General features: G+C 41.7%; 1 protein-coding gene across 8 annotated transcripts in view; it reads right to left on the bottom strand.

The window, feature by feature from the left end:
- rbbp8 (retinoblastoma binding protein 8) overlaps positions 1–25935 on the bottom strand; it is a 171554-nt gene that overhangs the window by 41306 nt on the left and 104313 nt on the right. For all 8 annotated transcript variants that reach the window (XM_087986033.1, XM_087986030.1, XM_087986028.1 and 5 more), the window contains 2 exons: positions 12486–12528; positions 2367–2462 (listed from right to left, as the gene is read on the bottom strand). In XM_087986033.1, the coding sequence (XP_087842159.1) occupies positions 2367–2462; positions 12486–12528 (139 nt within the window). The remainder of the gene's footprint in view (positions 1–2366; positions 2463–12485; positions 12529–25935) is intronic.

Here is a 25935-nt window from a genome sequence, read left to right as displayed (position 1 = left end):
CTCCATGTGCAGACAACCTTGCTTCCAGCTGCTCTTGCTGCAGGCCTCTGTCCTGTACTAGCTCCAGGGCCCCCGTTTCTTTCTCATTTCCCCGACCACACAACAACAGCTACGACCTGATGACGACAATACTATGTATGGAACATGGTGATATCATCGCTGCATGTGCAAACACTTTCTCACTGGCCACATCTGCGCAGGAATGATGGTCATTTTTTAACATGGGTTATCACATAGAATCTTAATAGCATTAAACACATTTGGTCTTCCAATTCTCCTTACTGTGTCTGGTACAAAGTTCAAGTACAATTCATGTAATCCAATATATTAATTGGTTTACAAAATTAGCAGTGTTATCTACATCTACTAATAAAATAGCAGGTATCGCATAATGGGAATTGTATGTAAATTAGCTCGCTGAGCTTGAAGGTTTGTTTTCAGATGTTTCATCACCATACTAGATAACATCATCAGAGAGTGTCTCCAGTGAAGTGCTGGTGGTACGTCCCGCCTCTCTATTTATAGGTCTTGGTTTCTTAAGGTGGGTGATAATTTCTGTGTTTTTTCTGAAGGAAGGCAGATAGCATCTAAATCGATGTGTTTATTGACAGAGTTCTGGTTAGAATGCCATTCCTCTAAGAATTCTTGCGCGTGTCTTTGTTTCGCTTGCCCTAGGATGTGTGTGTTGTCCCAGTCAAAGTGGTGTCCTTCTTTGTCTGTATGTAGAGAAACTAGTGATAGTGGGTTGTGCTGGTAGCCAGTTGATGTTCATGTACCCTGGTGGCAAGTTTCCAGCTAGTTTGTCCAGTATAGCTTTTTTTAAAAAACAGTTCTTGCACAGTATCTTGTAAATGACGTTAATTTTGCTGGTAATATCTACTGGATCCTTTAGGTTCATTAGTTGCTGTTTAAGTATATTGATAGGTTTGTGGGCTATCATGATACCAAGGGGTCTGAGTAGTCTGGAACTCATTTCTGGTATGTGTTTGATGCAAGATAATGTGGCTATTGTTTTTGGTTGCATTGTGTCTGCTTGTTTGGGTTTGTTTCTGAGGAATTGGCAGATTGCATTTATTGGGTACCGTTTTTCTTGAAAATGTTGTATAGGTATTTTTCTTCTGCTTTTATAGTTCTTGGGTGCTGCAATATGATGTAGCTCGTTGAAATAATGTCTTGATGCAGCTCTGTTTGTGGGTGTTGGAGGACAACACACACAACATAGGACTGGCGAAACAAAGACATGCACAAGAATTCTTAGAGGCATGGCATTCTGACGATAACTCCCTCAATACACACTGCGATTTAGATCCTATCTGCCTTACCTTGAAAAAAAACAGAAATGACATCACCCGCCTTAAGCAACCAAGACCTATAAATAGAGAGGCAGGACATACCACCAGCGCTTCACCAGAGACTCTCACTGACCATGTTACCTAGTATGGTGTTGAAACATCTGAAAACAAACATTCAAGCTCAGTGAGCTAACTTACACGTTTATCATCAACCTGAGCTACAAATCTTCTCAACTATCGCTCATGGGAATTGTGCTTTGATTTAAATTGGAGGATGGCATTACAGGCCAATGTGAAGCCTGTACTACTTTAGCTCCCAAACTTCCTATAAATAATCAAGGAAAGCCTCCCTTCCTAAACCAACAAGTCTGGCATCAATGTGAAATAAGTGTATTGTGGCACTGATGCAGTCATTGGGCAGTGATTTTAAAAAGTTAAATTAGGCCCTTTTTTGCCTCCAATAGGACACACAGTGATATGTAGATGCCATTAGGTGGGACCACTGATAACTAGCTTTGGTCTGACCCAACCATGTAACATTCTCACTTGGAAAATTTGAGGTCTGGTCATTCAAACACAATTTCTCCAATGAAATATATTTCTACTGCATCTCTATGATGATTTAATTTACTTCAGTTATGAAGACTAGAGAAGTTCAGCCAATTTTTCTTGGAGAAAACTAGAGGATATCTCATACAAGGTACTCAAGAAATCATGAGGTGTCTGGACAGAATAGTTCAGAAGAAGCTCATCTCATTTGTGAAAGGATGGAAAATGTGAGGACACAGATTTAAAGTAATTGACAAAAGCAATAAAGCAGAATCTTTTTCACGCAGTGATTAAGATCTGGAATGCACTACCTGAGATGATAATGCAGGCAGGTTCAGAATAGTATCATGGTTATATAAAAGGCAGGAGAATGACATCAAGTGAAATGCTTATTCATGGAGTTTGCACATGTATGATGGGTAGAGTGGCCTCTTTCTGAACTGTAATGATTCTGTAAATTTACAATGTTACCCCTCCCAATCTGACCCACAATGCAATTATTCGATAAATTATATCACATCTTACCTGTCTTCCAAAACTTTAATGTTGTCATGTAATGCTTTTTGTTGCTCTCTTAACTGTTGATTTTTGTTGTAGTATTCTTCAAGTCTCTGAGCATCTCTGGAAATACAGAACTGTATATTGATGTAGGATTCAAAAACTCAGGAATCATTTAAAAAACAACTTGCATTCCACTCTTGTCTAAATGTCAAAATGAATTTTTGATTATACCAGTTCTCCACCTAGTTTACAAGAAGTCTGGTAGACAATATATGCCTGTCTAGGCATGTGGCATGTCAATACAAGTGCAAAACTAGTGTACGTTGATGGTTCAATCTGCGTGAATGTTCAAGAATGTACACAAATTCATAAAGGACATAAAGAGAGCAACACTTCAAATTTGTGAAAGCATTATGGTGACTGATTTGTTTATTTTAAATTGAGAACTGAGATTAAATAAATGACTAGCAAGAGTTAATTTTTATTCCGCGCTTTTTCATTGTGTATAAAGAGCCGTCTTTTCAGCATTTCTCAGTTGCATCTGGCATAATATCATGTTTATTTGTTCCAAATGTGAACATTTAATTTAAATTAAATTTCTATCAACAGTGTCTTCTGATGCTAAAGCCCTATCGCTTTTTTAACTTGAAACTTAAAATCCATGAAACACAGAACATTGCAGACACTTAAACGAAGCTAACATGCCTTGCTTTGGTGTTAACAGCAGACCAAATATTCTGAAATAGTCTGCCATTAATTGGTAAAATATTCTGCAGCTGCACTTGACAATACTTTAGAACCTCTTCAAGCTACAACATGTTTACCCTCGGTACAGAGTGAAACCTAAACACAGGTTTAAATGGATTCTTTCATCATTAGTTTCATTCATCTGCCCCATTTATATGGATGTGAAGATATAACATTTGGAAAATTCCAAAAAGTTTGTTTTGTTTTTCCAAAAGACTTTAAAACAACAAAGTATCAAAAGTAAAATTAAAAATAAAAACAAAGCAAAACAAGAATAAAGCAGAGTATTTAGTTTCTTGCAACAAATGAGATCGCCAGGTTGCCTCAGAAGTTCAGACTTGCCAATAGCCTTTGCCCCAGTATCTAGAGAATCATTAGCTGTAATGTTTAGCAAAGTTCTACATAAGAGCGCCATTGTCATGCTTGTTATCTCACTGAAATATTAAACTTCAGGAATTTGGGGGAGTCAGTAAGTGACTTGGTAAGGACCATTACATTGACAATGAGATACTTGTATAATGATTAGTCATTTTGCAAGGAATGTAATGAATCACAACAAACTATTCAATGAATCTGCGAGATTTGTCCATTTGTTAGTTGTATTTAAAATGACTGAGAAAGAAGAAAAAACTCAAATTCATTTCAGGCTTAAAAACAATTCAAGTTATACAAAGTTAATTTGATATTTCACAAATGTGGATGTATTCAACAATTATATCATCAAGAAACAGAAAAATCAATCGTTTAATAGGTACAGGAACACATGCAAGCTTTATGCCAAAACTACATTTTCACGTCCCATCATGATCGATGGCAATACATGATTTACCCAATCATATTCTACACAAAAAGACCTAAAATTAGCAGACAATCAATTTTTCAATGTATAATTTCAGTTACATCACACTGTATGCTATAAATTCTGTGTGTTAGGATTGAGCCCTCCACTACCACCTGATGAAGTAACGCTCTGAAAGCTAGTGTGCTTCCAATTAAACCTGTTGGACTATAACCTGATGTTGCGATTTTTAAAATTATTCTGTATTAGGTTCACACTAAAGAAGGTCAAAAGCTGGAGGTTTGCAATTGAGAGAAAGACTGGCCTATCATTCACAGAACAAAACAAGCATTAGTCATCCTTAACATACTGAAAGTCACTGAGACAGTGCAAAATCTAGTAGGATAGTTTCTATTGAATAGCAAATAATTTTTCTCCAAGTATTTTTGTTGCAATGAGCAATTAACAACAAATCACTTCTGATGCAAAGCCAGTGAACAAACAGTGTTCTTAAACTAAGAAACAACTTTAAGAGGAGCCCTGAGGAGGTACTGAAAACTGGAGAATTACAACTCAGAAGGCCATTTGGCCAGCTATGTCTGTACTTCCTCTGTTAAAACAATCCAAAACTCCAAACAGCTTCATTTACTGTTCACAACTCTAAAAACTCAATTATAACAACAGCACCAGATTGAGCAGGTCAGGGCCTAAAGGATATAGCTGCTAGACTAGGTGCGAGGCTGGCGGTGAGGGAATCAGTAAGATACAAAAACATACTTGATCTCAGCCTCACAAATCTGCTGAACGCAGATGTATCTGTTCATAATAATATTGATAACAGTGACCACCAAACGAAGTCCTACCTCCACATGAAGAATACCCTCCACTGTATTGTGTGCCATTACCATCTGCGCTAAAAGGGACAGATTTCAAACTGATCTAACAACTCAAGACTGCTAGCCCACAAATGTATCAACACACTGAAACAGCTAATGATGAACTTAAAGGACCCTATACCAACAACCAGCAAAACAAATGTCATTTACAAAATACCAAACACTACATCGGACAGACAGGAAGAAAACTAGCCACTAGGATACATGAACACCAACCAGCCTCTAAAAGGCATGACCCACTATCACTAGCGCCCATACATACAGACGAAGAAGGACACCACTTAAACTGGGACAATGCATCCATCTTAGGACAGGCTAAACAGAGACACGCACAGGAATGCCTAGAGGCCTGGCATTCAAACCGGAACTCCATCAATAATCAGATCGACTTGGAGCCCATTCTGAGAAAAAAGAACCGGAAATGATATCACCCACCTTAAGAGACCAAGTCACATAAATAGACAGCAGGACAGAACACCTGCGCTTCACCAGACGCTCATTGATGATGTTACCTAGCATGGTGACAAAACTTCTGATAACAAACTTGCCAGATCAGCGAGCAAACTTACAACCTGAACCTCAACCTGAGCTACAAATCTTCTCAAAAATCACAGTGTCTTGTAGTTGTACTACAGAACTTGCTGCTCCCCTAACCAAGCTCTTCTGGTAGTTACAATATTGGCACCTATCCTGTCTAGTTTTTGATACGGCCAATGATATATTCTTCTACATCAGACTTAGAGTAAAAAACATTTCTGCAGTGAATACAATCAAACTATGATGACACAGAAAAACCTATTCAATGAAGTTATAATATTAATTATCATATTCAGTTTATAACTGGAAATATAAATACTAAACTCTGCTAAATAACCCTATACAAACACACACACCCCGGGTTAAGAGGGAGTGAAAACAGATTATGCAGATGGATTCTCATAATGTGGTTGTAGTGTGCCTACCTCTGAACCCAGGAGATTCCACTTGTTCTAGAAGTGTATAACAACAGGTTTGAACAGATTGATTAAAGATTAAAAAACTCACTCCAAAAGCCTTAATACTTGAAAACAATAAAGTTTAAGCAACTCAGATGTCTAACAGTCTAGTGTTCTGACAGAGAACTAGATGTAAATGGAAATTTTTGTCATCACAGTCATTCAGAAATTAATGGCAAGCTCTTTAAAGGCCTCCCATGTATTAGCTGGACTGGAGTTTCAGGTACTATACAGTGGATCTACAACAAAGGTAAGTTCCAAAAAAAAAGGAGAGCTGAGATTCTGTCAGCAGGCTTCTCTCCATTTACTCCAAATAATATCCAAAGCAGAAACTAGTATCTAACAGTCATAAACAGAGGCAGGGGGTTTCCAACAAACAAGCAGTTATAAAATGACATGTGACAACCTTGTGAAAATAAGTGTCCTAATAGCTTATCATGGAACATTTTAAAAGAAAAAAAAATCAGGTATGCATGATACTTTGATGTCAAGTCCCGAAAAATGATTAAATACAGAACCTTCAGAACACAGTGATGTCCTTGGATTGACATCCACAATCATAACAATATTCATTTGCATTAGATATGACCTGAAGTTACAGAGATTTCCCATTTCCTGCTCCCCTCCCACCCCACTCCTATTTAGTACACTGTCTACTGTAGCTTTGAAGTCTAGGGCAGTCACTCCGAATTCACCTCTGGAGATCAGTTCCTTTGACCATGTTGTACAGACGTTGGAGTGAAGTCAGAAGCAGAGTAGACAAAGCAGAACTCAACTAGAGGATCAGTGAGCAAACTATTCCTTTGCAAGTGTGATAGCATTGTCAATGAATGCTGGCATTGTTTTGTTGCTGAGTGTTGACACTCAGACTCGAAGCCTGTAACCAGTGGTGTGCCACAAGGATCGGTGCTGGGTCCATTGTTTTTTGTTGTTTATACAAATGATTTGGATGTGAACATAGGAGGTAGTTAGTAAGTCTGCAGATAACACCAAAATTGGAGGTGTACTGGACAGCGGAGAAGGTTACCTCAAGTTTAAGTTAGACAAACGCGAAGTGCTGCATTTTGGAAAGGAAAATCAGAGCAGAACTTATACACTTAAATGGTAAGGTCCTGGGGAGTGTTGCTGAACAAAGAGACCTTGGAGTGCAGTTTCATAATTCCTTGAAAGTGAAATCGCAGATAGATAGGATAGTGAAGAAGGTGTTTTGTACACTTTCCTTTATTAGTCAGAGTATTGAGTATAAGTGTTGGGAGGTCAAGTTGCAGCTGTATGGGATATTGGTTAGGCCACTTTTGGAATATTGTGTGCAATTCTGGTCTCCCTCCTATTGGAAGAATGTTGTGAAACTTGAAAGGGTTCAGAAAAGATTTATGAGGATGTTGCCAGGGTTGGAGGGTTTAAGCTATAGGGAGAGGCTGAATAGGCTGGGGCTGTTTTCCCTGGAGCATTGGAGACTAAGGTGTAAACTTATAGAGATTTATAAAATTGCGAGGGGCTTAGATAGGGTAAATAGACAAGGTCTTTTCTCCTGGGTAGTGGAGTCTACAACTAGAGGGCATAGGTTTAAGGTGATAGAGGAAAGGTTTAAAAGGAACCGAAGGGGCAACCTTTTCATCCAGAGGGTGCTGCATATATAGAATAAGCTACCTGAGGAAGTCCTGGTACAATTACAACATTTAAAAGGCATCTGGATGGGTATATGAATAGGAAGGGTTTTGAGGGATATGGGGGCTGAAAATGTGTTGCTGGAAAAGCGCAGCAGGTCAGGCAGCATCCAGGCAGGATTCCTGAAGAAGGGCTTATGCCTGAAACGTCGATTCTCCTGTTCCCTGGATGCTGCCTGACCTGCTGCGCTTTTCCAGCAACACATCTTCAGCTCTTATCTCCAGCATCTGCAGACCTCACTTTCTCCTTTGAGGGATATGGGCCAAATGCTGGCAAATGAGACTAGATTAATTTGGGATATCTGGTCAGCATGGATGAGTTGGACTGAAGGGTGTAATTTCCATTCTGTACATTTCTCTGACTCCACGCAGTGGTAATTAGCCAGGTGGGATCATGAACAGGCTGGGGCTGTTTTCCCTGGTGCGCCAGAGGCTGAGGGGTGACTTATAGAGGTTTACAAAGTTATGAGGGGCATGGATAGGGTAAACAGACAAAGTCTTTTTCCTGGGGTTGGGGAGTCCAGAACTAGAGGGCATAGATTTAGGGTGAGAGAGGAAACATAAAAGAGACCTAAGAGGCAACATTTTCATGGTACGTGTATGGAATAAGCTGCCAGAGGAAGTGGTGGGGGCTGGTACAATTGCAACATTTAAGAGGCATTTGAATGGGTATATGAATAGGAAGGGTTTGGAGAGATATGGGCCAGGTGCTGGCAGGTGGGACTAGACTGGGTTGGGATATCTGGTCAGCATGGATGGGTTGGACGGAAGGGTCTGTTTCCATGCTGTACATCTCTATGACTCTATGACATACACCTGGGAAAATTTCCACATTGCCAAGTAGATGGCATTACTGTAGCAGCTTGGACAAAGTCAGAAATCTCACAACATTGGGTTATAGTGTCACACCTCTAACCAAGCTGCTATAGTATTGAGGTGGAGGTGCTGATGTTTGACCAGGGTGGATAAAGTCAGAAATCACACGACACCCAGGTTATGTTCCAGCAGGTTTATTTGAAATCAAGCTTTCGAAACATAGCCCCTTCATCAGGTGAATTGAAGGGGCTACACTCCGAAAGCTTATGACCTGGGTGACGTGTGATTTCTGACTTTATCCACCCTGGTCAAACATCAGCACCTCCACCTCAACACTGTAGCAGCTTGGTTAGAGGTGTGACACAAATCTTATTATACTAGGAATGCTGTTGTCAGAACACTTTGCTTTTGCAGTATTCAGTACTTTCAGAAAGGAGGTTGGTTAACTCAGTTGACTGGATGGTTAGTTTGTGATGCAGAGTGATGCCAATAGTATGGGTTCAATTCCTGCATCACCTGAGGTTACCATGAATCAATCTCTCTCTCACAGACGTAGAACTTTACCTTTACTTTCAGGAGTTTAAGGATATCACAAAGTGAATCGAATTGATTTAAGACTAAAATTGAAATAGGATGATGTAGAGCTAAGGAGGATGAGGTGTTGGATCATCCACTTGGCACTTCTGGCTGAAGATAAAGACAAATACTTCAGTCTCCTCTTTTGCACTGATGTGAGTGCTCCATCATCATTCAGGATGGGATATTTGTGGACCATTTCCTCTCATGAGTTATTCAACTGTCCGCCACCATTCACAACTGGATATGAGGTAGAGAGACCTCACATTGGTTTGATCCATTGGTTGTGGGATCTCTTAGCCCTCTCTGCTTGCTGCTTATGCTGTTTGGCATACAAGTCATCCCACATTTTAGCTTCACCAGGTTAAAACTTCAATTTTAGAAATCACGGGTGCTACCTCAGGTGTGCCAACCTGCACTCTTCAGTGAACAAGTGTTGATTGTTTAGTTTGATGATAATGATAGAATGGAGAATATGCCAGGCCACAATGCTGCACATTGTACTTTCAGTGCACAGCAACTCATGAAAGCCCAAGTTTTGAGTTGCTGAACCTGTCCAAAGTTCAAAGTATTTAGCATGTCGGTCGTGCCAATTTCCACAATGTGAAGATCTGATCATGTCTCCGCAATGACTGTGCAGTGGTCACTCTAATTGTTACTCTCATGGGCGAATATATCTATAACAGGTAGGTTGGTAAAAATACTGTCAAGTAAGTTTCTCTTCTTTCTTGCTGGTTCCCTTATCACATGCTACAAAACCCAGACTAGCAGCTATGTCCGTTAGGAGCTGGTCAGCTTGAGCAGTAGTGCTATCACTGAGCCAATCTGTGACAGAGCCATCCAGAGTACATTCTATGCTACACTCACCCTCAGAGTTTCCTCCAAACAGTGATAGGGGCAGGAGTTGGTAGGGATGGGGGTTTGGAGGAGTACAGATAGGTGCTATTCAGCAAGGTATTGCCTAGTCAATATTTTACTTAATGCTATGAGGTTCATGATTTTGAGTCAATGTTGAGGAGTCCAGGGCAACTCTCTCCCCACTGAGTACCACTGTGCCACTTCTGGAAGGGAGGAATGATAAAGGTGGAGTTTGGAGCACATTTATACTCATGGCTTCATACCCTACAGACAATATCAGGCTATTGCCTGACTAATGCATGGGATATTTCTTTCAATGTTGGCACAAAACCCTTCGATGTTAGTATGGGCTCTTGACAGGGTCATGTTTGCTGTTTTCTTCCTTGTCTAGAGTTATATGTCGATCAGTCAAGTCTTTATCTGGTTCACCAAGGCCCTTTAGAGAAAAGAGTCATAAAGTAATATGGCATGGAAACAGACCTTTTGGTCCAACTCGTCCATGTCAACCGGGATGCCCAAACTAAACTAGCCCCATTTGCCTGTGCTCCCCCACTTCAACAATACCATTTTGCTGACAAAGTACATATTTGCCACACATTTGAAAGTATGATTGTTGCACGGATTCATTGAAACAATTTTCCTCTTCAGCTACTATAGAGGGGAACAGGACCACAGCTAGTTGATGCCCTAAACCAGTCATCTAGACAAGCACCTCACCAAGGTGGTACTGATCTGGAAACACTCAGCTATTACAATGTTTTTGAATCTTCACAGAATCCAGATTCTCCTGTGGACCAGCTTGTATGGTTCTTAATTGAACTCATGGGAGCAATTGGCTGCTTACACCCAATCCTCTCGAGAAGTCCCCTCTCTAGAGGGCCAGGTTGTACAATGCACAGCAAATGACGATCATGTGACTTGTGAATGTTGGAGTGTGCTATCTGGTCTACCCTAATATCTGAACTGCATTCTAAGCAAAACAATGATCTGGTCAATCCTTGGCTATCAGTGTACCTACACTCGGGATCCATTCACTAGACTCATCAACCAGTTTTGTTTTATGAATTATACTTTGTCACTGAGCAGACAGCTATCCTATCTGGACCAGGAAGTATTCATGGTATCTGGGAAGTTTGAAGGATGTCAGCACCTTGCACAAACATGTATGACTCTCTGATTGTGATCATACATAGTTGGCAGTTTTGATTGGTATCTTTTTTGGGTAGTAAATGCTGCTGGCTATCAGCTAGTACTTTTGTAAGTGCATGGGTAAAATTAATTACCTCTTGTACTCTTGGAAACCAGCTGGCAAAGCCATTAGCTGCTTCTACTTGCAAAAGGCAGCTAATGATGGCACGCCCAAACACAGCATCAATTAAGACCTTGAGGCAGTGATTTGCTGCAGACTGAGTGATCCCACTGAGGTATTCATGCATTGCCTGGAATGAATTGCAGGCACAGAAGTTCAAAACCACCATTTTATTTTGAGGCTACACACATCAGTTCACCATCCGCTCAATTCAAGATGATCTCATCCAACAGCATATCACAGAGAGATGAGAGTCTCTTTTGGTATGTCATAGGAGAGAAACATTTGCTGTTCTACCATCTGAAGGCAAGACATTCTGACCTAGTGTTGGGGTTAGCAGAACATTCCCTAGCATACCTCTGCCTGATCTGTTGCATCCCTTCCAAAACCATCACACCTCTGGAGGTTGGCCTCCTCTTTCTCCACAGCACTCCAGAAGGGTCCTCTAACAGAACTGTCAATTCTCATCAGACACCAAGTTAGAGCATTGGGTTTTGCTCCCTTCGCCAAGAAATGTACCTGACCCAGAAGTAAACATTTGCACGAAATCGTAAGTCTCAGCAGAGTCTTGCTCTCGCCAGGCATAACTCTAAATGCAGACTTTTCATCCGTGTTTTCGACAATCCACAACTGTAAAAATCACACTGGCCATGTTTTTCTTGCATCCACTGCATTATAGCATGTGCCATGTTTTATTTCAGTCAAATGGAGTCTAAGTATCTTTAATCGCTTGTTAATTAGGTATTTTAAAACTAATAGCCAGCTGCCAATTTCAGCTCCAGCCCAAGTACTACAGCAGGTTGAAGTGATGATATCAGTTTCATGACCCCAAGTAGTCTCGCTGGATTTTATCCATGGGTGAAATTACAGCAGTCCGGCTTTGCAAACACAAAGTTTAGCCCATATAGCGTGCAGAACAGCACAAGGAACTTCAAAAGTGACTGAACAGAAATCTAAACTTCTCTTCCTCATTACAATAGAAAAAAACTAAACTCCAGTTCTTCAGAAGGGTCACTAGACCCAAAATGTTGATTCTAGTTTCACTCCACAGACGCTGCTAGTCCTGTTGGAGTTTCTCTAGCAATTTCTGGTTCTTGGTTCAGATTTCCAACATCCCCAGTTCTTTGTTTTATTTTAAACTACTAACTATGACAGTATAATTGATCCCTGAAAGAATATTCATGATGGAAAGGAGTGAACCTGAAATATTCACATTTGCACCTTAGGTATAGTCAACTACAATGACATTGAATGATAATTAAATAATTTTTACTTTTAAATTATAGCTCATGACAGATTTCTAAGATTGCCATTATTTTTAAGTGTAGATTATGTACATTGCAGTTGCAGTTATGCTAAAATAAAGTTAATTGCCCAGATATTATTATCTTTCTATTCAATGCCTGTTAATGAAATTCAACTTTACATATTCTGAAAATGGACAGTTTCAACTACAGGTCATTATTATAATATGAAATTATGTTAAAATTTAGATACTTACAAACATCTCTCCTTCTTTAGCTTGCTTATTTTCATTTGCAGCACTGCATTTAAAAGAAATGTATTTTAAAATGACATATATGGACACAGCATTAAATCATTTAAATCAAGATCAAATTAGCAGATGCTCAGGAAGCAGAAATGCTCCAATCCTACCAATTATTGAAACTCTATTCTGTTTGTTCATTATCGGAAAGGCAAAGGGAAACTCAAGAGCATAAACTAACAAAACTGGAAAATGCTGGAGTCAAGCAGCAGGTCAGTCAGTGTCCAAGACAAAAACAGACAAGTTAATGATCTGTCTCTTCAAAACAGTTTGAACAAACGTTAATTTGTTTGTAGTCTCCAAGAACACTGGCTAGCCTGAAGTATTTTTCCAATATTTTCTTCCATTCAATTGTCAATTTGCTCAATTATCAACTGTTTACAATTTCAAAACTATAACATCTAGTCATTGATCGAGTTACTTTACAACTAGGTAACAGAATCTGCATTGTAGGTGATGGCAATAGTGTAAGGTAAACAATTGAAAAGCTAGGAACAAATATGTGATCAGCACTGTAAACAAACTTTCATCCTGTTTTAATAAGAACCTGCTGTTGGTAGCTAGCTGAAAGTCAAATCGGGCATATTAGCTCTACTTATCTAGTCATCGGTGTGAACCATACCCAAACCTATACTCAAATGTATATAAACATGTAGCAGTGGAAGAAAAACTGACAGTTATTAATCTATTGTAAGGCCTTTTTCACGACTAATATGCTTGTCTCTAGAAACTGCTGCTCTCTCTCTGCAGGGAGGAGATTAGTAATTTTCAGATAGTTTCTAATCAAGCTGACATTGATTCAGTGATTGAAACAGATTGCAATGTTGAGCATATGGACATGTTGTTAGTTTCTTTATATTATAAATGTTTGTTTATTTAAAACAATTGTATCCCAAGTGGGTAGTTAAATGAAAACCTCGCTGGAGCAGAATTGTCTACTTGTATAACTCAACCTCTCTCCTGGGAGCCAGAGATCATTAAGTAGCCTTACATTAGTTAGTTAAAAGACACTGGAAAGTAATAACAGTTCATACTGTTTTGAGATAATAACAGATAGTTTAAAGTAGTGTTTAATGGAAGCATTTGAATTGATTATTTTGTTGTATTCATTTTGTTTCAATGTAATACACAACTTACAAAGGACTGAGATGCTGGTTTAAGCACAGAGGTCGTCATTTGGCCTGCCATATCTGTGCTCTCCACAGGAACAATTCACCTACTGCCACACATCTACTTTCTTTCCAGAGCCCTGCATATTCTTCCTTTCTAGATAGCAATCTGATTCCCTCCTCAATATGTTGATTGAACCTTCCTTCACCACACTGTCAATGCTAATGAGTCACTTAGCCAAAAGATTTTTCCTGATCTTGCCAATCACCATGTCCTCCTCTTCTCAATCTTTCTACCAATGGGAACAAATTTTCCCCTTTCTACTCTTCCTGGGCCACATATGACTTTCAATACTTGTATCAGACTTCTTCTCGACCTTCTCATCTCCAAAGGAAAACAGTCCAAACATTCCCAATTTTTTTTCTTCACAACTGAAATTACTCATCCAGAACCATTCTCATGAAACTTTTTTCCACCCTCTCCAATGCTTTCATGCCCTTCCTAAAGTGTAATACACAGAATTGGATACAATACTATAGTTGAAGCCAGACAGTGTTCCACACAAGTTTAAAATAAGTTCATTGCTTTCGTACTTTATTTCCCTATGAATAGGATGCTGTGTGTTTTATTAGCCATATATTATGGACCAGGCCAGACCCTCTCAAACATTTCAAGAAGGTAGCCTGGACTCTAACTTTGTTAGTTGTTTGAAGCAAGTGGAAAATGGCTATCCCAGGAGTGATGCAGCTGGCCCAACCTCTTGGGTTTAAACAAAACAGAATTTATTTGCAAGATTACTGAATGAAACACAAACAAAAGAAAACAGAATACAGAACAACCTAACTATCTGAAAACCCAACAGATTATCCCAATTTAAAAGGTGCTGTTCCAAATACTTGCAACAATCCCCATAAACACTCCTTGGCAAAATAGGTAAAATCAAACACAGGGTCTTACACGAGAGATATCAGAGAGAGGGGGGACCAACACGGACCTGCTCCTTTGGGGTCTACTTGCTAAAACCAAACCAAACCAGAGAAAAGCTAAGCTGGGAGAAGTGTCCACTCCCCTTTCATTGTACAAGTTTGTTATTTTTAAATTTGAAAGACTTTTTTTCCTGAGGCAGTATATGTTAGCTGCATAATCAAATTGGCCCAAATATCTTTCAAACCTAGACACCCTGGAAACTCTGTCTTTATGACTGCTCTGAAAAAAACCAAAGGACAACATAACCTTGTTAAAGGAGCATCATCATCACACATCTCCCCCCTTAAAGAAAAACATCAATATCCAAAGATAGCTTCATTTTAAAACCCTTTAATATTAAATTGTGAATACACTACAACACACATATACATTACACTGACAACAAACATGCAAACATGCACTACTACATTCTGTTTCAGTCTGTTTTACTCCTGCCACCGAATACCTCAGTTTCTCATTCAAATCTCGATAATGCACCGGCAATCACATTTTCTTGTACTGCCACATGCACAATTTTCAAATTGAACGGCTGAAACTACAAGCTCCATCTAAACAGTTTGGATTTTTTGTCCTTTAATTTCTCCACAAACTTCAATGGGTTATGATCAGCGCATATGATTGTCTGAGATATGTTGCTGGTAACATGAACATTCAAATGTTGCAATGCCAACACTAAGCTCAAAGTCTCCTTCTCAAATGTAAAATATTTCTGATGAATGTTCAATTTCCTGCAAAAATTCCAGTTAGGTCTTCCGTTTTCTCATTATCTTTTTGTAAGGGTACAGCACCGACTCACATCGATAGCCATTTTGATTGGCTTTGCGGAATTGAGGAGAAAGTGAGGTCTGCAGATGCTGGAGATCAGAGCTGAAAATGTGTTGCTGGAAAAGTGCAGCAGGTCAGGCAGCATCCAGGGAACAGGAGAATCGACGTTTCGGGCATAAGCCCTTCTTCAAGAATGAGGAATCATTCCTGAAGAAGGGCTTATGCCCGAAACGTTGATTCTCCTGTTCCCTGGATGCTGCCTGACCTGCTGCGCTTTTCCAGCAACACATTTTCAGCTTTGCGGAATTATGTGCAGCTAACACTGGGACAGTGGTTAACACAGCTTTCAGACTGTCAAATGCCTTCTGACAGTCCACTATCCACGGAAACATCTTGCCTCTCTTTAGCAATTCAGTGAGTGGAGCAGCCACACCACTATAATTTGGTACGAATTTTTGATAAAATCCACACAATCCCAGGAATCGTAATACTGCTCTTTTTGTCGATAGTGTGGGAAAGTCCCCAATTATCTTTGTTTTTGCATTCTGTGGGGCCATTTGCTCATGTCCAATAACACGGCCCAGGAAGATGACTTGGGTTTTGGCAAATTCACTCTTAGCCAGGTTTATCACCAAGCATGCCTCTCGAAGCCAATCAAGCAAGTCTGATAAATGCTGTAAATGTTTCATTTATGTGTGAATAAAAATAACCAGGTTATCAATATAAACTACATAATTGGGTAATTCAGAAAGGACCTTATTGGTTAGTCCCTGAAATGTGGCTGGCGCATTTTTCATACCAAACGGCATGACTTTAAACTGATGCTGTCCATTTGGTATTACAAAAGCTGAAATCGCCTTTGTTTTTTCTGACATAGGTACCTGCCAGTATCCTCCAATCAAGTCCAACTTAGAAATACAAGTCACTTGTACCATCTTTTCAACACAGTCTTCCAAATGCAGAATTGAATATGCATCATTCTTTATAACTGCATTGACTTTGTGATAGTCCAGTCATAACCATTGGGTTCCATCTGGTTTTGGTACCATTACTATGGTGAGCACCAGTCACTGTAACTCACTTCAATTATGTTGTCTTGGAGCATGCATTCAATCTCTTTTTGAACCTGTGTCAACTTTAGAGGGTTATGCCGATAGGGATGCTGCTTAATCAGAACAGCACCTCCTATATTTACATTATGTATAATTAGGTTAGTACTTCCCAGCTTATTTCCACTTATCTCCCCATGTGATAGTAATAACTCTTTCAGGTCGTTTTGTTTTTCTCTGAAAGGTTACTCAATAATTTATTCCAATTTTTGACAACTTCCTCATTGACCAATTTAATTTGAGCAATGTCCAATTCAGAATCCTCTGAACTTGGTTCTTCACCCTATGTTGTAATCAATAACAGTCTCCTTTGGCTTTCCTTTCCTGTCAAAATATTCAAATGACACACAGATTTCTTTCTGTCTGGAGTCCTTATCAAATTGTTCACCTCACTCAATTTCCTTTCAACTTGATAAGGTCCACTAAAGGTTCATCTATCACTGGAAGCAATACTAACACCTCATCTGATAGCAAAATTGCGAGTTTTTGATTTCTTGTCTGCCTCCTGTTTCATTGTGTGCTGTGATATTTTTAAATGCTGTCTAGCCAACGCCCCCGCTCAATTTAATCATTCTTGAAAATTTGGCATATAGTCCAAATGTGTGATCTGAATTATGATTTAACAATTTCTCCTTAATCAATTTTAGCGGTCCTCTCACCTCATGCATGAAAACTAATTCAAATAGACTAAATTGGGCTGATTTATTTGGTGCACCTCTGATTGCAAAAAGTACAAACAGAATTCCCTTACCCTAATCATCTGAATAGTCTTGACTATAACCCCTTAACATGGTCTTTAATGTCTGATGCCACCTTCCTAGCGCTCCCTGCAACACTCGATGGTATGCAGTAGATTTGAATTGTTTTATTCCTAAGCTGTCCATAACTTCCTTGAATAATTTTGATATGAAGTTTGACCCTAGATCTGATTGTATTTCTGTAGGTAGTCTGTATCTAGTAACACATTTGAGTACCGCTTCTACAATCCTTTTAGCTGTGATATTGCATAATGAAATGGCCTCTGGAAATCTAGTGGACACTGTAAATATATTCCTTACTTTAAAAACGGAAGGCTGGCTGTGACTCTGGATGGATTCAGCACTCAAAATTGTGGTGACTCTGTAACCCAAGCAGGGGGTGTGGCCACGTGACGTCTCCATCTTGCACTCGGAAGAGTGCGGGGCGTGGCCACGTGACGTCCCCGTCTCGCACCCGGAAGAGTGCGGACCGGTCACGTGACGTCCCGTTTCGCGCCCCGGAAGACGGCGGGCGATCATGTGACGTCCCGTTTCGCGCCTCGGAAGTGGGTCGAGGAGGCCACGTGATGCCCCATTTCGCGGGCAAAAGAAGGTCACGTGGGGTCGGACAGCTAGGAATGTAAGAAGGTGGGGAAAGGAGTCAGACTAACACCCAATCAGAAGATAATTCTACCTCAGTGTTTATATGACGTTTTTTATTGTATAAAAGACTGGGGCAGGGACAAAACGAGGTCTTTCTTTTTGAACTGATACACTTTGTAGTTTGTCAGGGACAAAGAGGTTTAGACCCAGAGCTCTGAATGCCTTGTCCACTTACTGTGTAAAATAAATTAAGAGTGTGAGACTGAATATCTTCTCCTATTGCTTCATTTAAAAGAACACGCAGGACTTGGCTCACACATAGAAGAAAGTAAGTTTGTAGATTGAGCCAAAGTCCAACAATTTGGTGACCCCGACGTGATGAAGATGGAGAAGTGACGGAAAGAGAGAAAAATAGAAACAACGGACAACTGACGTTTGATGACAACAACAAGCGGCGCCGCATAAAAAAAGGTGAGCAGACGCCTGTTTATATCGAAGTTCTGCAATTGGAGATACTAAATTGATTGTTGTCATTATACTGCAAGTGTCCTAGTAATAGTTAAGTGGACAAAGCATTGATAAGGTACGTATGGGTTTAAAGTCCCTTGGGGTTAGAGTCCCCATAAAAGCAGCAAGGTACGTACGGGTTTAAAGTCCCTTGGGGTTAGAGTCCCCATAAAAGCAACAAGGTACGTAAATGTGAGGAGGTTTAAAGTCCATTGAGCAGGATCTCATAAAAGCAACGCTCACAAATTTTGATGTATGATTGATGTTTTGTAAGTTTTAGAAATTAGATTGGGGAATGTACGGAGGGTGGAAGAAAAGCCAGTAGCGTTTTGAAGACCAAGACGGTGGTGTTTCAGTGAGAGAGAGTTGGTAGTGGAAACCTAACGGTGACAACGAAACTGCTGATAAATCTCGCTGAAAGGGTCAGTCGCTTGGGTGTATTTCATCCAAACTGACCAGCCACCGGCTTTGTCTTTGATTGGGTTGGTTGTTTGGTTATATTTATATCTAAACTAACTGACTACTGGACGGGAGGATTAAAATAAAAATACATAAAATGGAAGGGGAGTTTGATAAAGAGTGTGAAGAATATGGAGGATGTTCTTCCGATTTAATGTTGCCCATAAAACAGCAGTGGGGTAAAGCCAGAAGTCAGTTAGTAAGTGGGCTTGCAAAGAATAAACAAAAAACAATGATGGAGAAATATGATAAGATTTGGGAGGAATTACAGAAACAAGGCAAAGTCCCTAAAGATGAGGAGAAGAAGAAATTGTCACTGTTTTTAGGAAAAGCAGAAGAACAAGCTAAATTAGAAGTAGAAGAGCACATGAAGGGAAAGAAAGGGTCAATATTAGTTAGAAGAAAGTGGACAAAAGAAGGCAGGGAGAAAGAAGAGAGGAGGATTCATCTGCACAACATGATGTTAGCCTGTATGGCGGTAGAAACATTACAAAAGGGAGTAGGTGGTACCTTCACAACAGATTTGACAAAGGAGATAGGAAAGGCAGGACCATCTGCGCCATTATATCCTAAATTGCCTGTGGTACAATCACCGCCTCCATATCCTGTAATACAAATGCCACTTATGTATGTTCAAGAAGGGGTGTTAGACATGCGAGAAGTAGGAACAAGAGAGTACAATGTAGTAAAACAGACTGGCGGAGGCTGTAGAAGAAAGCATTAGAAAAGTAGAAAAATTAACATTAGAAGTTGATCAGAGGGTTAAGGAAGCGGAGGAAGCAAATAGGGTGACAATGATGGACAGTAGGAATAAAGAACAGCTAAAACAGGGGAGATGTTTTCCAGTGCAGGAGCCAGATGCTCATTCAACACCATATAGTGCTGAGAATGAAAAGAGGGGAAGATTAAATGATTCAGGTCAGTTATTGGATGATGGGTTCTCAGACAGAAGGAGGAGAGATTTGAGGGAAGAACAGGATAGAGAGAAATTGGATGAGGAGTCTAAAAGTAGTATAGATATTGAGGACGAGGAATCCCTGACAGATAATGATCCAAACACCTACTCGGTCACCTTGAAAGGCTCACTCACAATGCATACTGAACATGGCCCTCCACTGAAGCCCCTCCCTGAACTAAGTTACGACTTGCGTCAAAGAGACACATTACGACAACCTATAAAGTATCAGCACCACCAAATGCCGTTAATTTACAGAGGCTCTTATCTGGGGAATGTCTATCAGCTTTTTACATTTGCTGATATGAACTGTATCCTGGATAAAATGCCCCCACCCATGGAGGGGGTGGGCCCTGGATGGTAAAGTTTTCTCAATATACACTAGGGTACAAGTTAGCCATGGGCGATTGGAGAGCGGTGCTGGGTAAGCAATTGAATATGTGGGAAATACAGCAGATTGAAGCATCTGCGGGGACCACCTTATTACCAGATTCGGAACCATTTGTGCAGCATGCCACCAGTGTGGGAAGGGCAATGAGGGATAGGTTTCCGATTCCACCGGGAGCGATGCACTCACTCACCTTCACAATGAAGGAGGGTGAGGATATGTCTGTCTTTTTGGCTAGGTGTAAGGACACGTGGGCAGATACTGCGGGGAGCCATCCAGGGTCAGGTCAGCTACAGACCACATTATTTAGGAATGCCGTCATGACAGGGATGCCAAAGGAAGTAAAAGAGGCAATGGAGAGTAATCCTGACATCCCAGGTTGTACTACAGAACAGTGGGAAAAACATTTGACGCATCACATGAAGCGTTACAGGACAAAACAGGATGAGGATAAACAGAGTAATGAGTCAGCTAAAGCGCAGTTGCTGAAGTTACAGCTCGATAAGGCTAGAAGGAAGGCTAATGATACAAAGAAGGCCTCCCAAAAGACGACTAATCAGATGGTTCAGCGGCCGTTGCCACAAAACAATCCGCCAAATTTAGATCCAACACCTGATTGGATGCCACCCTATCCCCAATATGGGGGCAAATCAATAGGTGTACCGGGAGGAATGCGTGGTAGAGGAAGGGGCCGCGGAGGATTTAGAGGTCAGCCACTTAACACCTGTTTTGAATGTGGCATTGGAGAAGGAATTGTCCCATGTTCTGGGGAACCCAGGGAGGCCAGGGATTGATCCAAGGACGGTATCTCCATGCAAGTCAGCCTCCTTCTCAACAGGCTGTTCAGCCTTATCAAGTCCCAAATGCAGCTGCAGCCCCGGTGAAAGGACAGTACCCCCAAACTATGCTGGAAGGGCAGGGGTATGAATATTGACGGGGCCCGAGAACCCAGGGGCATGTGGGGTTGGCAGACCCCTATATGCAAATGAGGGTGATGGACAAGAATCTGTCTTTTTTGGTTGACACGGGTGCAAGATTTTCTACCATCACTTGTGATATACCTCGGTCAAGCATGTCATCCTCTAGCGTCCAGTTAGTAGGGTTCTCGGGTAAACCAGAAAATCTGCCTTTGACATCGCCACTGATCACATCAGTGGCCGGACAGACCTTTCGTCATCAGTATATTTCATCACCTGCATGCCCCGTGAATTTGTTGGGACGTGACTTGCTGGTGAGATGCGGGGTTTCGGTTTTGTGCGGACCAGACGGACTGGTGGTGACCTTTCCAAATGGCCATTCCGTTAACTGTTCTATGACAATGATTCACTCTGGATCCCAAATGATGTTATCACCAGACACATCACCAATGGCAGAAGGGCAGTGGGCAGATATATATTGGGAAGAGAAAATGAGGTCTGCAGATGCTGGAGATCAGAGATGGAAATGTGTTGCTGGAGAAGCGCAGCAGGTCAGGTAGCATCTAGGGAACAGGAGAATCGACGTTTCGGGCATTCGAGCAGTTTCCTGAAGAAGGGCTAATGCCCGAAACGTCGATTCTCCTGTTCCCTAGATGCTGCCTGACCTGCTGCGCTTCTCCAGATATATATTGGGGACTTCTCGAACCCGAAAACAGGCAAAACAACGGCATACAGTCTTTATACAGTCAATGGCGACCCTGGGTTCAGATGTTGCATCCCTATGCTCCTCCTGCAGATCCCCTTCATGTTACTTTATATTATGATAGAGATGATAATGAAATTTATCAGCATGCATTCTATCAGCACTTAGAAGGGACTCAATAGGATATTTCTTCCAGTTGCATTCTGCTTGGAAACGAAGGTGTGGCAGGTATTGTTGAATTAACTGCAGAACAATTGGAATGGTATGAGATGTCTGAAGAAGCTATACCTCATGTCACCTTGGCCGTGCATGCTGAACATCAGGCCAAGGATCTGGGACCTATGTCCAAACGCTTGATGGGGTTAACGGACTGGGTGTGGACTCAGTTACCCGGTTTACAATATTCACCATCGGAGGAAGCCTATCGAATTATGTACAGGACAACTGACAAGGTACTGCTGGAACATAGGCAGATTGAACGGTTTCATGGTAGGGAAAAAACAGACCATCCACAGGCTGCGGCGATGCTTAACTCTCTACCAGATACCTTGTGGTCAGCTAGTTCAACGGACGTTGGGTACTGCAAACACGTCACACCGATCACATTTGATTTAATAGACCACACTCCGATTTGGCAGAGACAATATTCACACAAACCAGAGGCTGAAGCCAGCATTGCCGACACAATCGAAGGATTGTTAGCAGCAGGGGTGCTAGAACCCTCCCAGTCAGCTTGGAACACTCCTATCTTACCTGTAGAGAAGCAGAATACAGGCAGATATAGGATGGCGCATGATCTTCGACGGATTAATAGTGCCGTTTCTACTCCAACAGTTCCAGTTCCAAACCCCTACACTGCAATGTCTGTGCTGACCCCTGACCATAAATGGTTCTCGTGCATTGATCTCGCCAACGCGTTCTTTTGTTTGCCCTTAGCTGATCATTTGAGGGACATTTTTTCATTTACCTATAAAGGCCAACAATTACGTTATACAAGGGTCCCTCAAGGGTTTATTTTGTCACCTGGGGTGTTTAATCAGGTACTGAAACAGCAGCTGAAGGATCTGACGCTCCCAAAGGGGGTGGTATTGATCCAGTATGTGGATGACATTCTTTTGGCAGCACCCGATCATGTTTCTTGTTTGGAAGCCACAAAGTCGTTGCTGTTTCACCTGTATAGTGTCAGTTTTAAAGTTTCACGGGTTAAATTGCAATGCTGCAGACAAACGGTGTCTTTTCTGGGTAGAATTATTTCTGCTAAGGGAACAGGTGTGTCTCCGTCCCATAGATCCTCCATTCTGCATCATACCAAACCAGTCACTGTAAAAGACATGCTCTCATTTCTTGGGTTGGCAGGATACAGTAGACAATTTATTGCATCATATGGGGAGCTCACTTTCCCTTTAAGGGCCATGGTAAATGAGCAAGGTATGAGAAATTTGTCAGCTCATTTGCAGTGGACTACGGAGGCAGACGAAAGTTTCATATCTCTTAAACAGGCTTTAACGCGGGCTGCTGATTTAGCGGTCCCAGATTACAAAGAGCCATTTTTCCTCGATATTTCTGAAAAATTACACACAATAAATGGTGTTTTTTTCAGAAAAAAGGGGGAGGCAGGCAGGTGTTGATGTACGTAAGTGTTACTCTTGACCCAGTGGAGGACAGACACCCGCCATGTACAAGACATGCAGCAGGGGTAGCAAAAATTCTCCAAAAGGTAGCACATATAGTCATGGGCCATTCATTAACAGTACTGACGACACATAGTATAGTGGCCTATGTGAACTCAACAGCTTTTACAATGACGTCATTGCGGCAAACTAGGTTAGAGAAAATCTTGAATGCACCACACCATAGCGGGCAGCGGTGGTTTTTTTTTTCTCTTTCACTCTCTCTTCACAGAGCGGGAGCACCAGGGGGAAGTGACGACGACCAGAGGGGCAGCCGAGACCCGGAAGCAGTTAGTGTAAGCTTACCTGGTTGGTTTTTTCCCCCTTTAAAAGCGCGAAGGAGAGGAACCCGAGGCACTACACGGGTAGTGCCTCCCACCCGCCCTCCTCCTCTAACCTAATAATAACATCTGTTGTGGTAAGTAGGTAAGTGCTGAATTTTGCTTGTTGTATTCTTTAGACCCAGTTTTTTTTAAAATAAAAGTTAGCTTTAGAGGGATGGCAGTGAAGGCAGTGCAATGTTCCTCCTGCAACATGTATGAGGTGAGGGATGCCATCGACGTCCCTGCCGATTACACTTGCAGGAAGTGCACCCATCTCCAGCTCCTCCAAGACCGTGTTAGGGAACTGGAGCTGGAGTTGGATGAACTTCGGATCATTCGGGAGGCAGAGGGGGTCATAGATCAGAGTTATAGGGAAGTAGTAACTCCAAAGATGGCATATAGATGGGTGACAGTGAGGGGGACTGGGAGGAAGCAGCCAGTGCAGGGACCCCCTGTGGCCGTTCCCCTCAAGAACAAGTATACCGTTTTGGATACTTGTGGGGGGGATGACTTACCAGGGGTAAGTAACGGGGCTCAGGTCTCTGGCACGGAGCCTGTCCCCGTTACTCAGAAGGGAAGGGTGAAGAAGAGCAGAGCAGTAGTAATTGGGGACTCGATAGTTCGGGGCACAGATAGGCGGTTTTGTGGGAACGAGAGAGACTCACGTTTGGTATGTTGCCTCCCAGGTGCAAGGGTACGTGATGTCTCTGATCGTGTTTTCCGGGTCCTGGAGGGGGAGGAGGAGCAGCCCGAAGTCGTGGTCCACATTGGCACCAACGACATAGGTAGGAGGAGTGCCGAGGATGTTAGACAGGCTTTCAGGGAGCTAGGTTGGAAGCTCAGAGTTAGAACGAACAGAGTTGTTGTCTCTGGTTTGTTACCCGTGCCACGTGATAGAGATTCGAGGAACAGGGAAAGAGTACACTTAAATGCGTGGCTACAGGGATGGTGCAGGAGGGAGGGATTCCGGTTTTTGGATAACTGGGGTTCTTTCTGGGGACGGTGGGACCTCTATAAACAGGATGGTCTACACCTGAACCTGAGGGGCACCAGTATCCTTGGGGGGAGGTTTGCTAGTGCTCTTGGGGGGGTTTAAACTAACTCTGCAGGGGCATGGGAACCCAGATTGTAGCTTCAGTGTGCAGGGCCTGGAGTGTAGGGAGGTTAGAAACATGGCATCAATTTCAAAGGAAGGTGCCTGTAAACAGGAAAGTGGCTTGAAGTGTGTATACTTCAATGCAAGAAGTATACGAAATAAGGTAGGTGAACTTGCAGCGTGGGTTGGTACCTGGGACTTCGATGTTGTGGCTATTACGGAGACATGGCTAGAACAGGGACAGGATTGGCTGTTGCAGGTTCCAGGATTTAAATGTTTTAGTAGGGTCAGAGGTGGGGGTAAAAGAGGGGGAGGTGTGGCATTGCTTGTCAAAGATAGTATTACAGTGGTGGAAAGGACGATGGATGAGGACTTGCCATCTGAGGTAGTTTGGGCTGAGGTTAGGAATAGGAAAGGTGAGGTCACCCTGTTAGGAGTCTTTTACAGGCCTCCTAATAGTCCTAGAATCATTGAAGAAAGGATAGGGAAGGTGATTCAGGAGATGAGTGACAGTAATAGGGTGGTTGTTATGGGGGACTTTAACTTTCCTGATGTTGATTGGGAAAGCTATAGCTCAAGTTCGTTAGATGGGTCAGTGTTTGTTCAATGTGTGCAGGAGAGTTTCCTGACACAATATGTAGACAGGCCAACGAGAGGTGAGGCCATACTGGATTTGGTTCTGGGTAACGAACCAGGCCAGGTGTTAGAATTAGAGGTAGGTGAGCACTTTGGGGATAGTGACCATAATTCGGTGATTTTTACTCTCGTGATGGAGAGGGATAAGTGTGTACTACAGGGCAAGAGTTATAGCTGGGGTCAGGGAAATTATGCTGCGGTGAGGCATGACTTAGGATGTGTGGCTTGGAAAAGTAGACTCCAAGGCAAGAGTGTAAATGATATGTGGAGCTTGTTCAAGGAGCAACTATTGAGTGTCCTTGATAATTATGTACCTGTCAGGCAGGGAGGAAAGGGTCGTGCGAGGGAGCCGTGGTTTAATAAGGAATTGGAATCCCTTGTTAAATGGAAGAGGGCGGCCTATCTCAAGATGAGACGTGAAGGTTCAATTGGGGCGATTG

Source organism: Chiloscyllium plagiosum, unplaced genomic scaffold (genome assembly GCF_037043375.1).
Source record: "Chiloscyllium plagiosum isolate Xiang-an unplaced genomic scaffold, Cpla_swu_hap1 HiC_scaffold_4, whole genome shotgun sequence".
Lineage (NCBI taxonomy): Eukaryota > Metazoa > Chordata > Chondrichthyes > Orectolobiformes > Hemiscylliidae > Chiloscyllium > Chiloscyllium plagiosum.
Note: the sequence above shows the minus strand (reverse complement) of the source record. Positions and strands in the feature narration are given on the sequence as shown.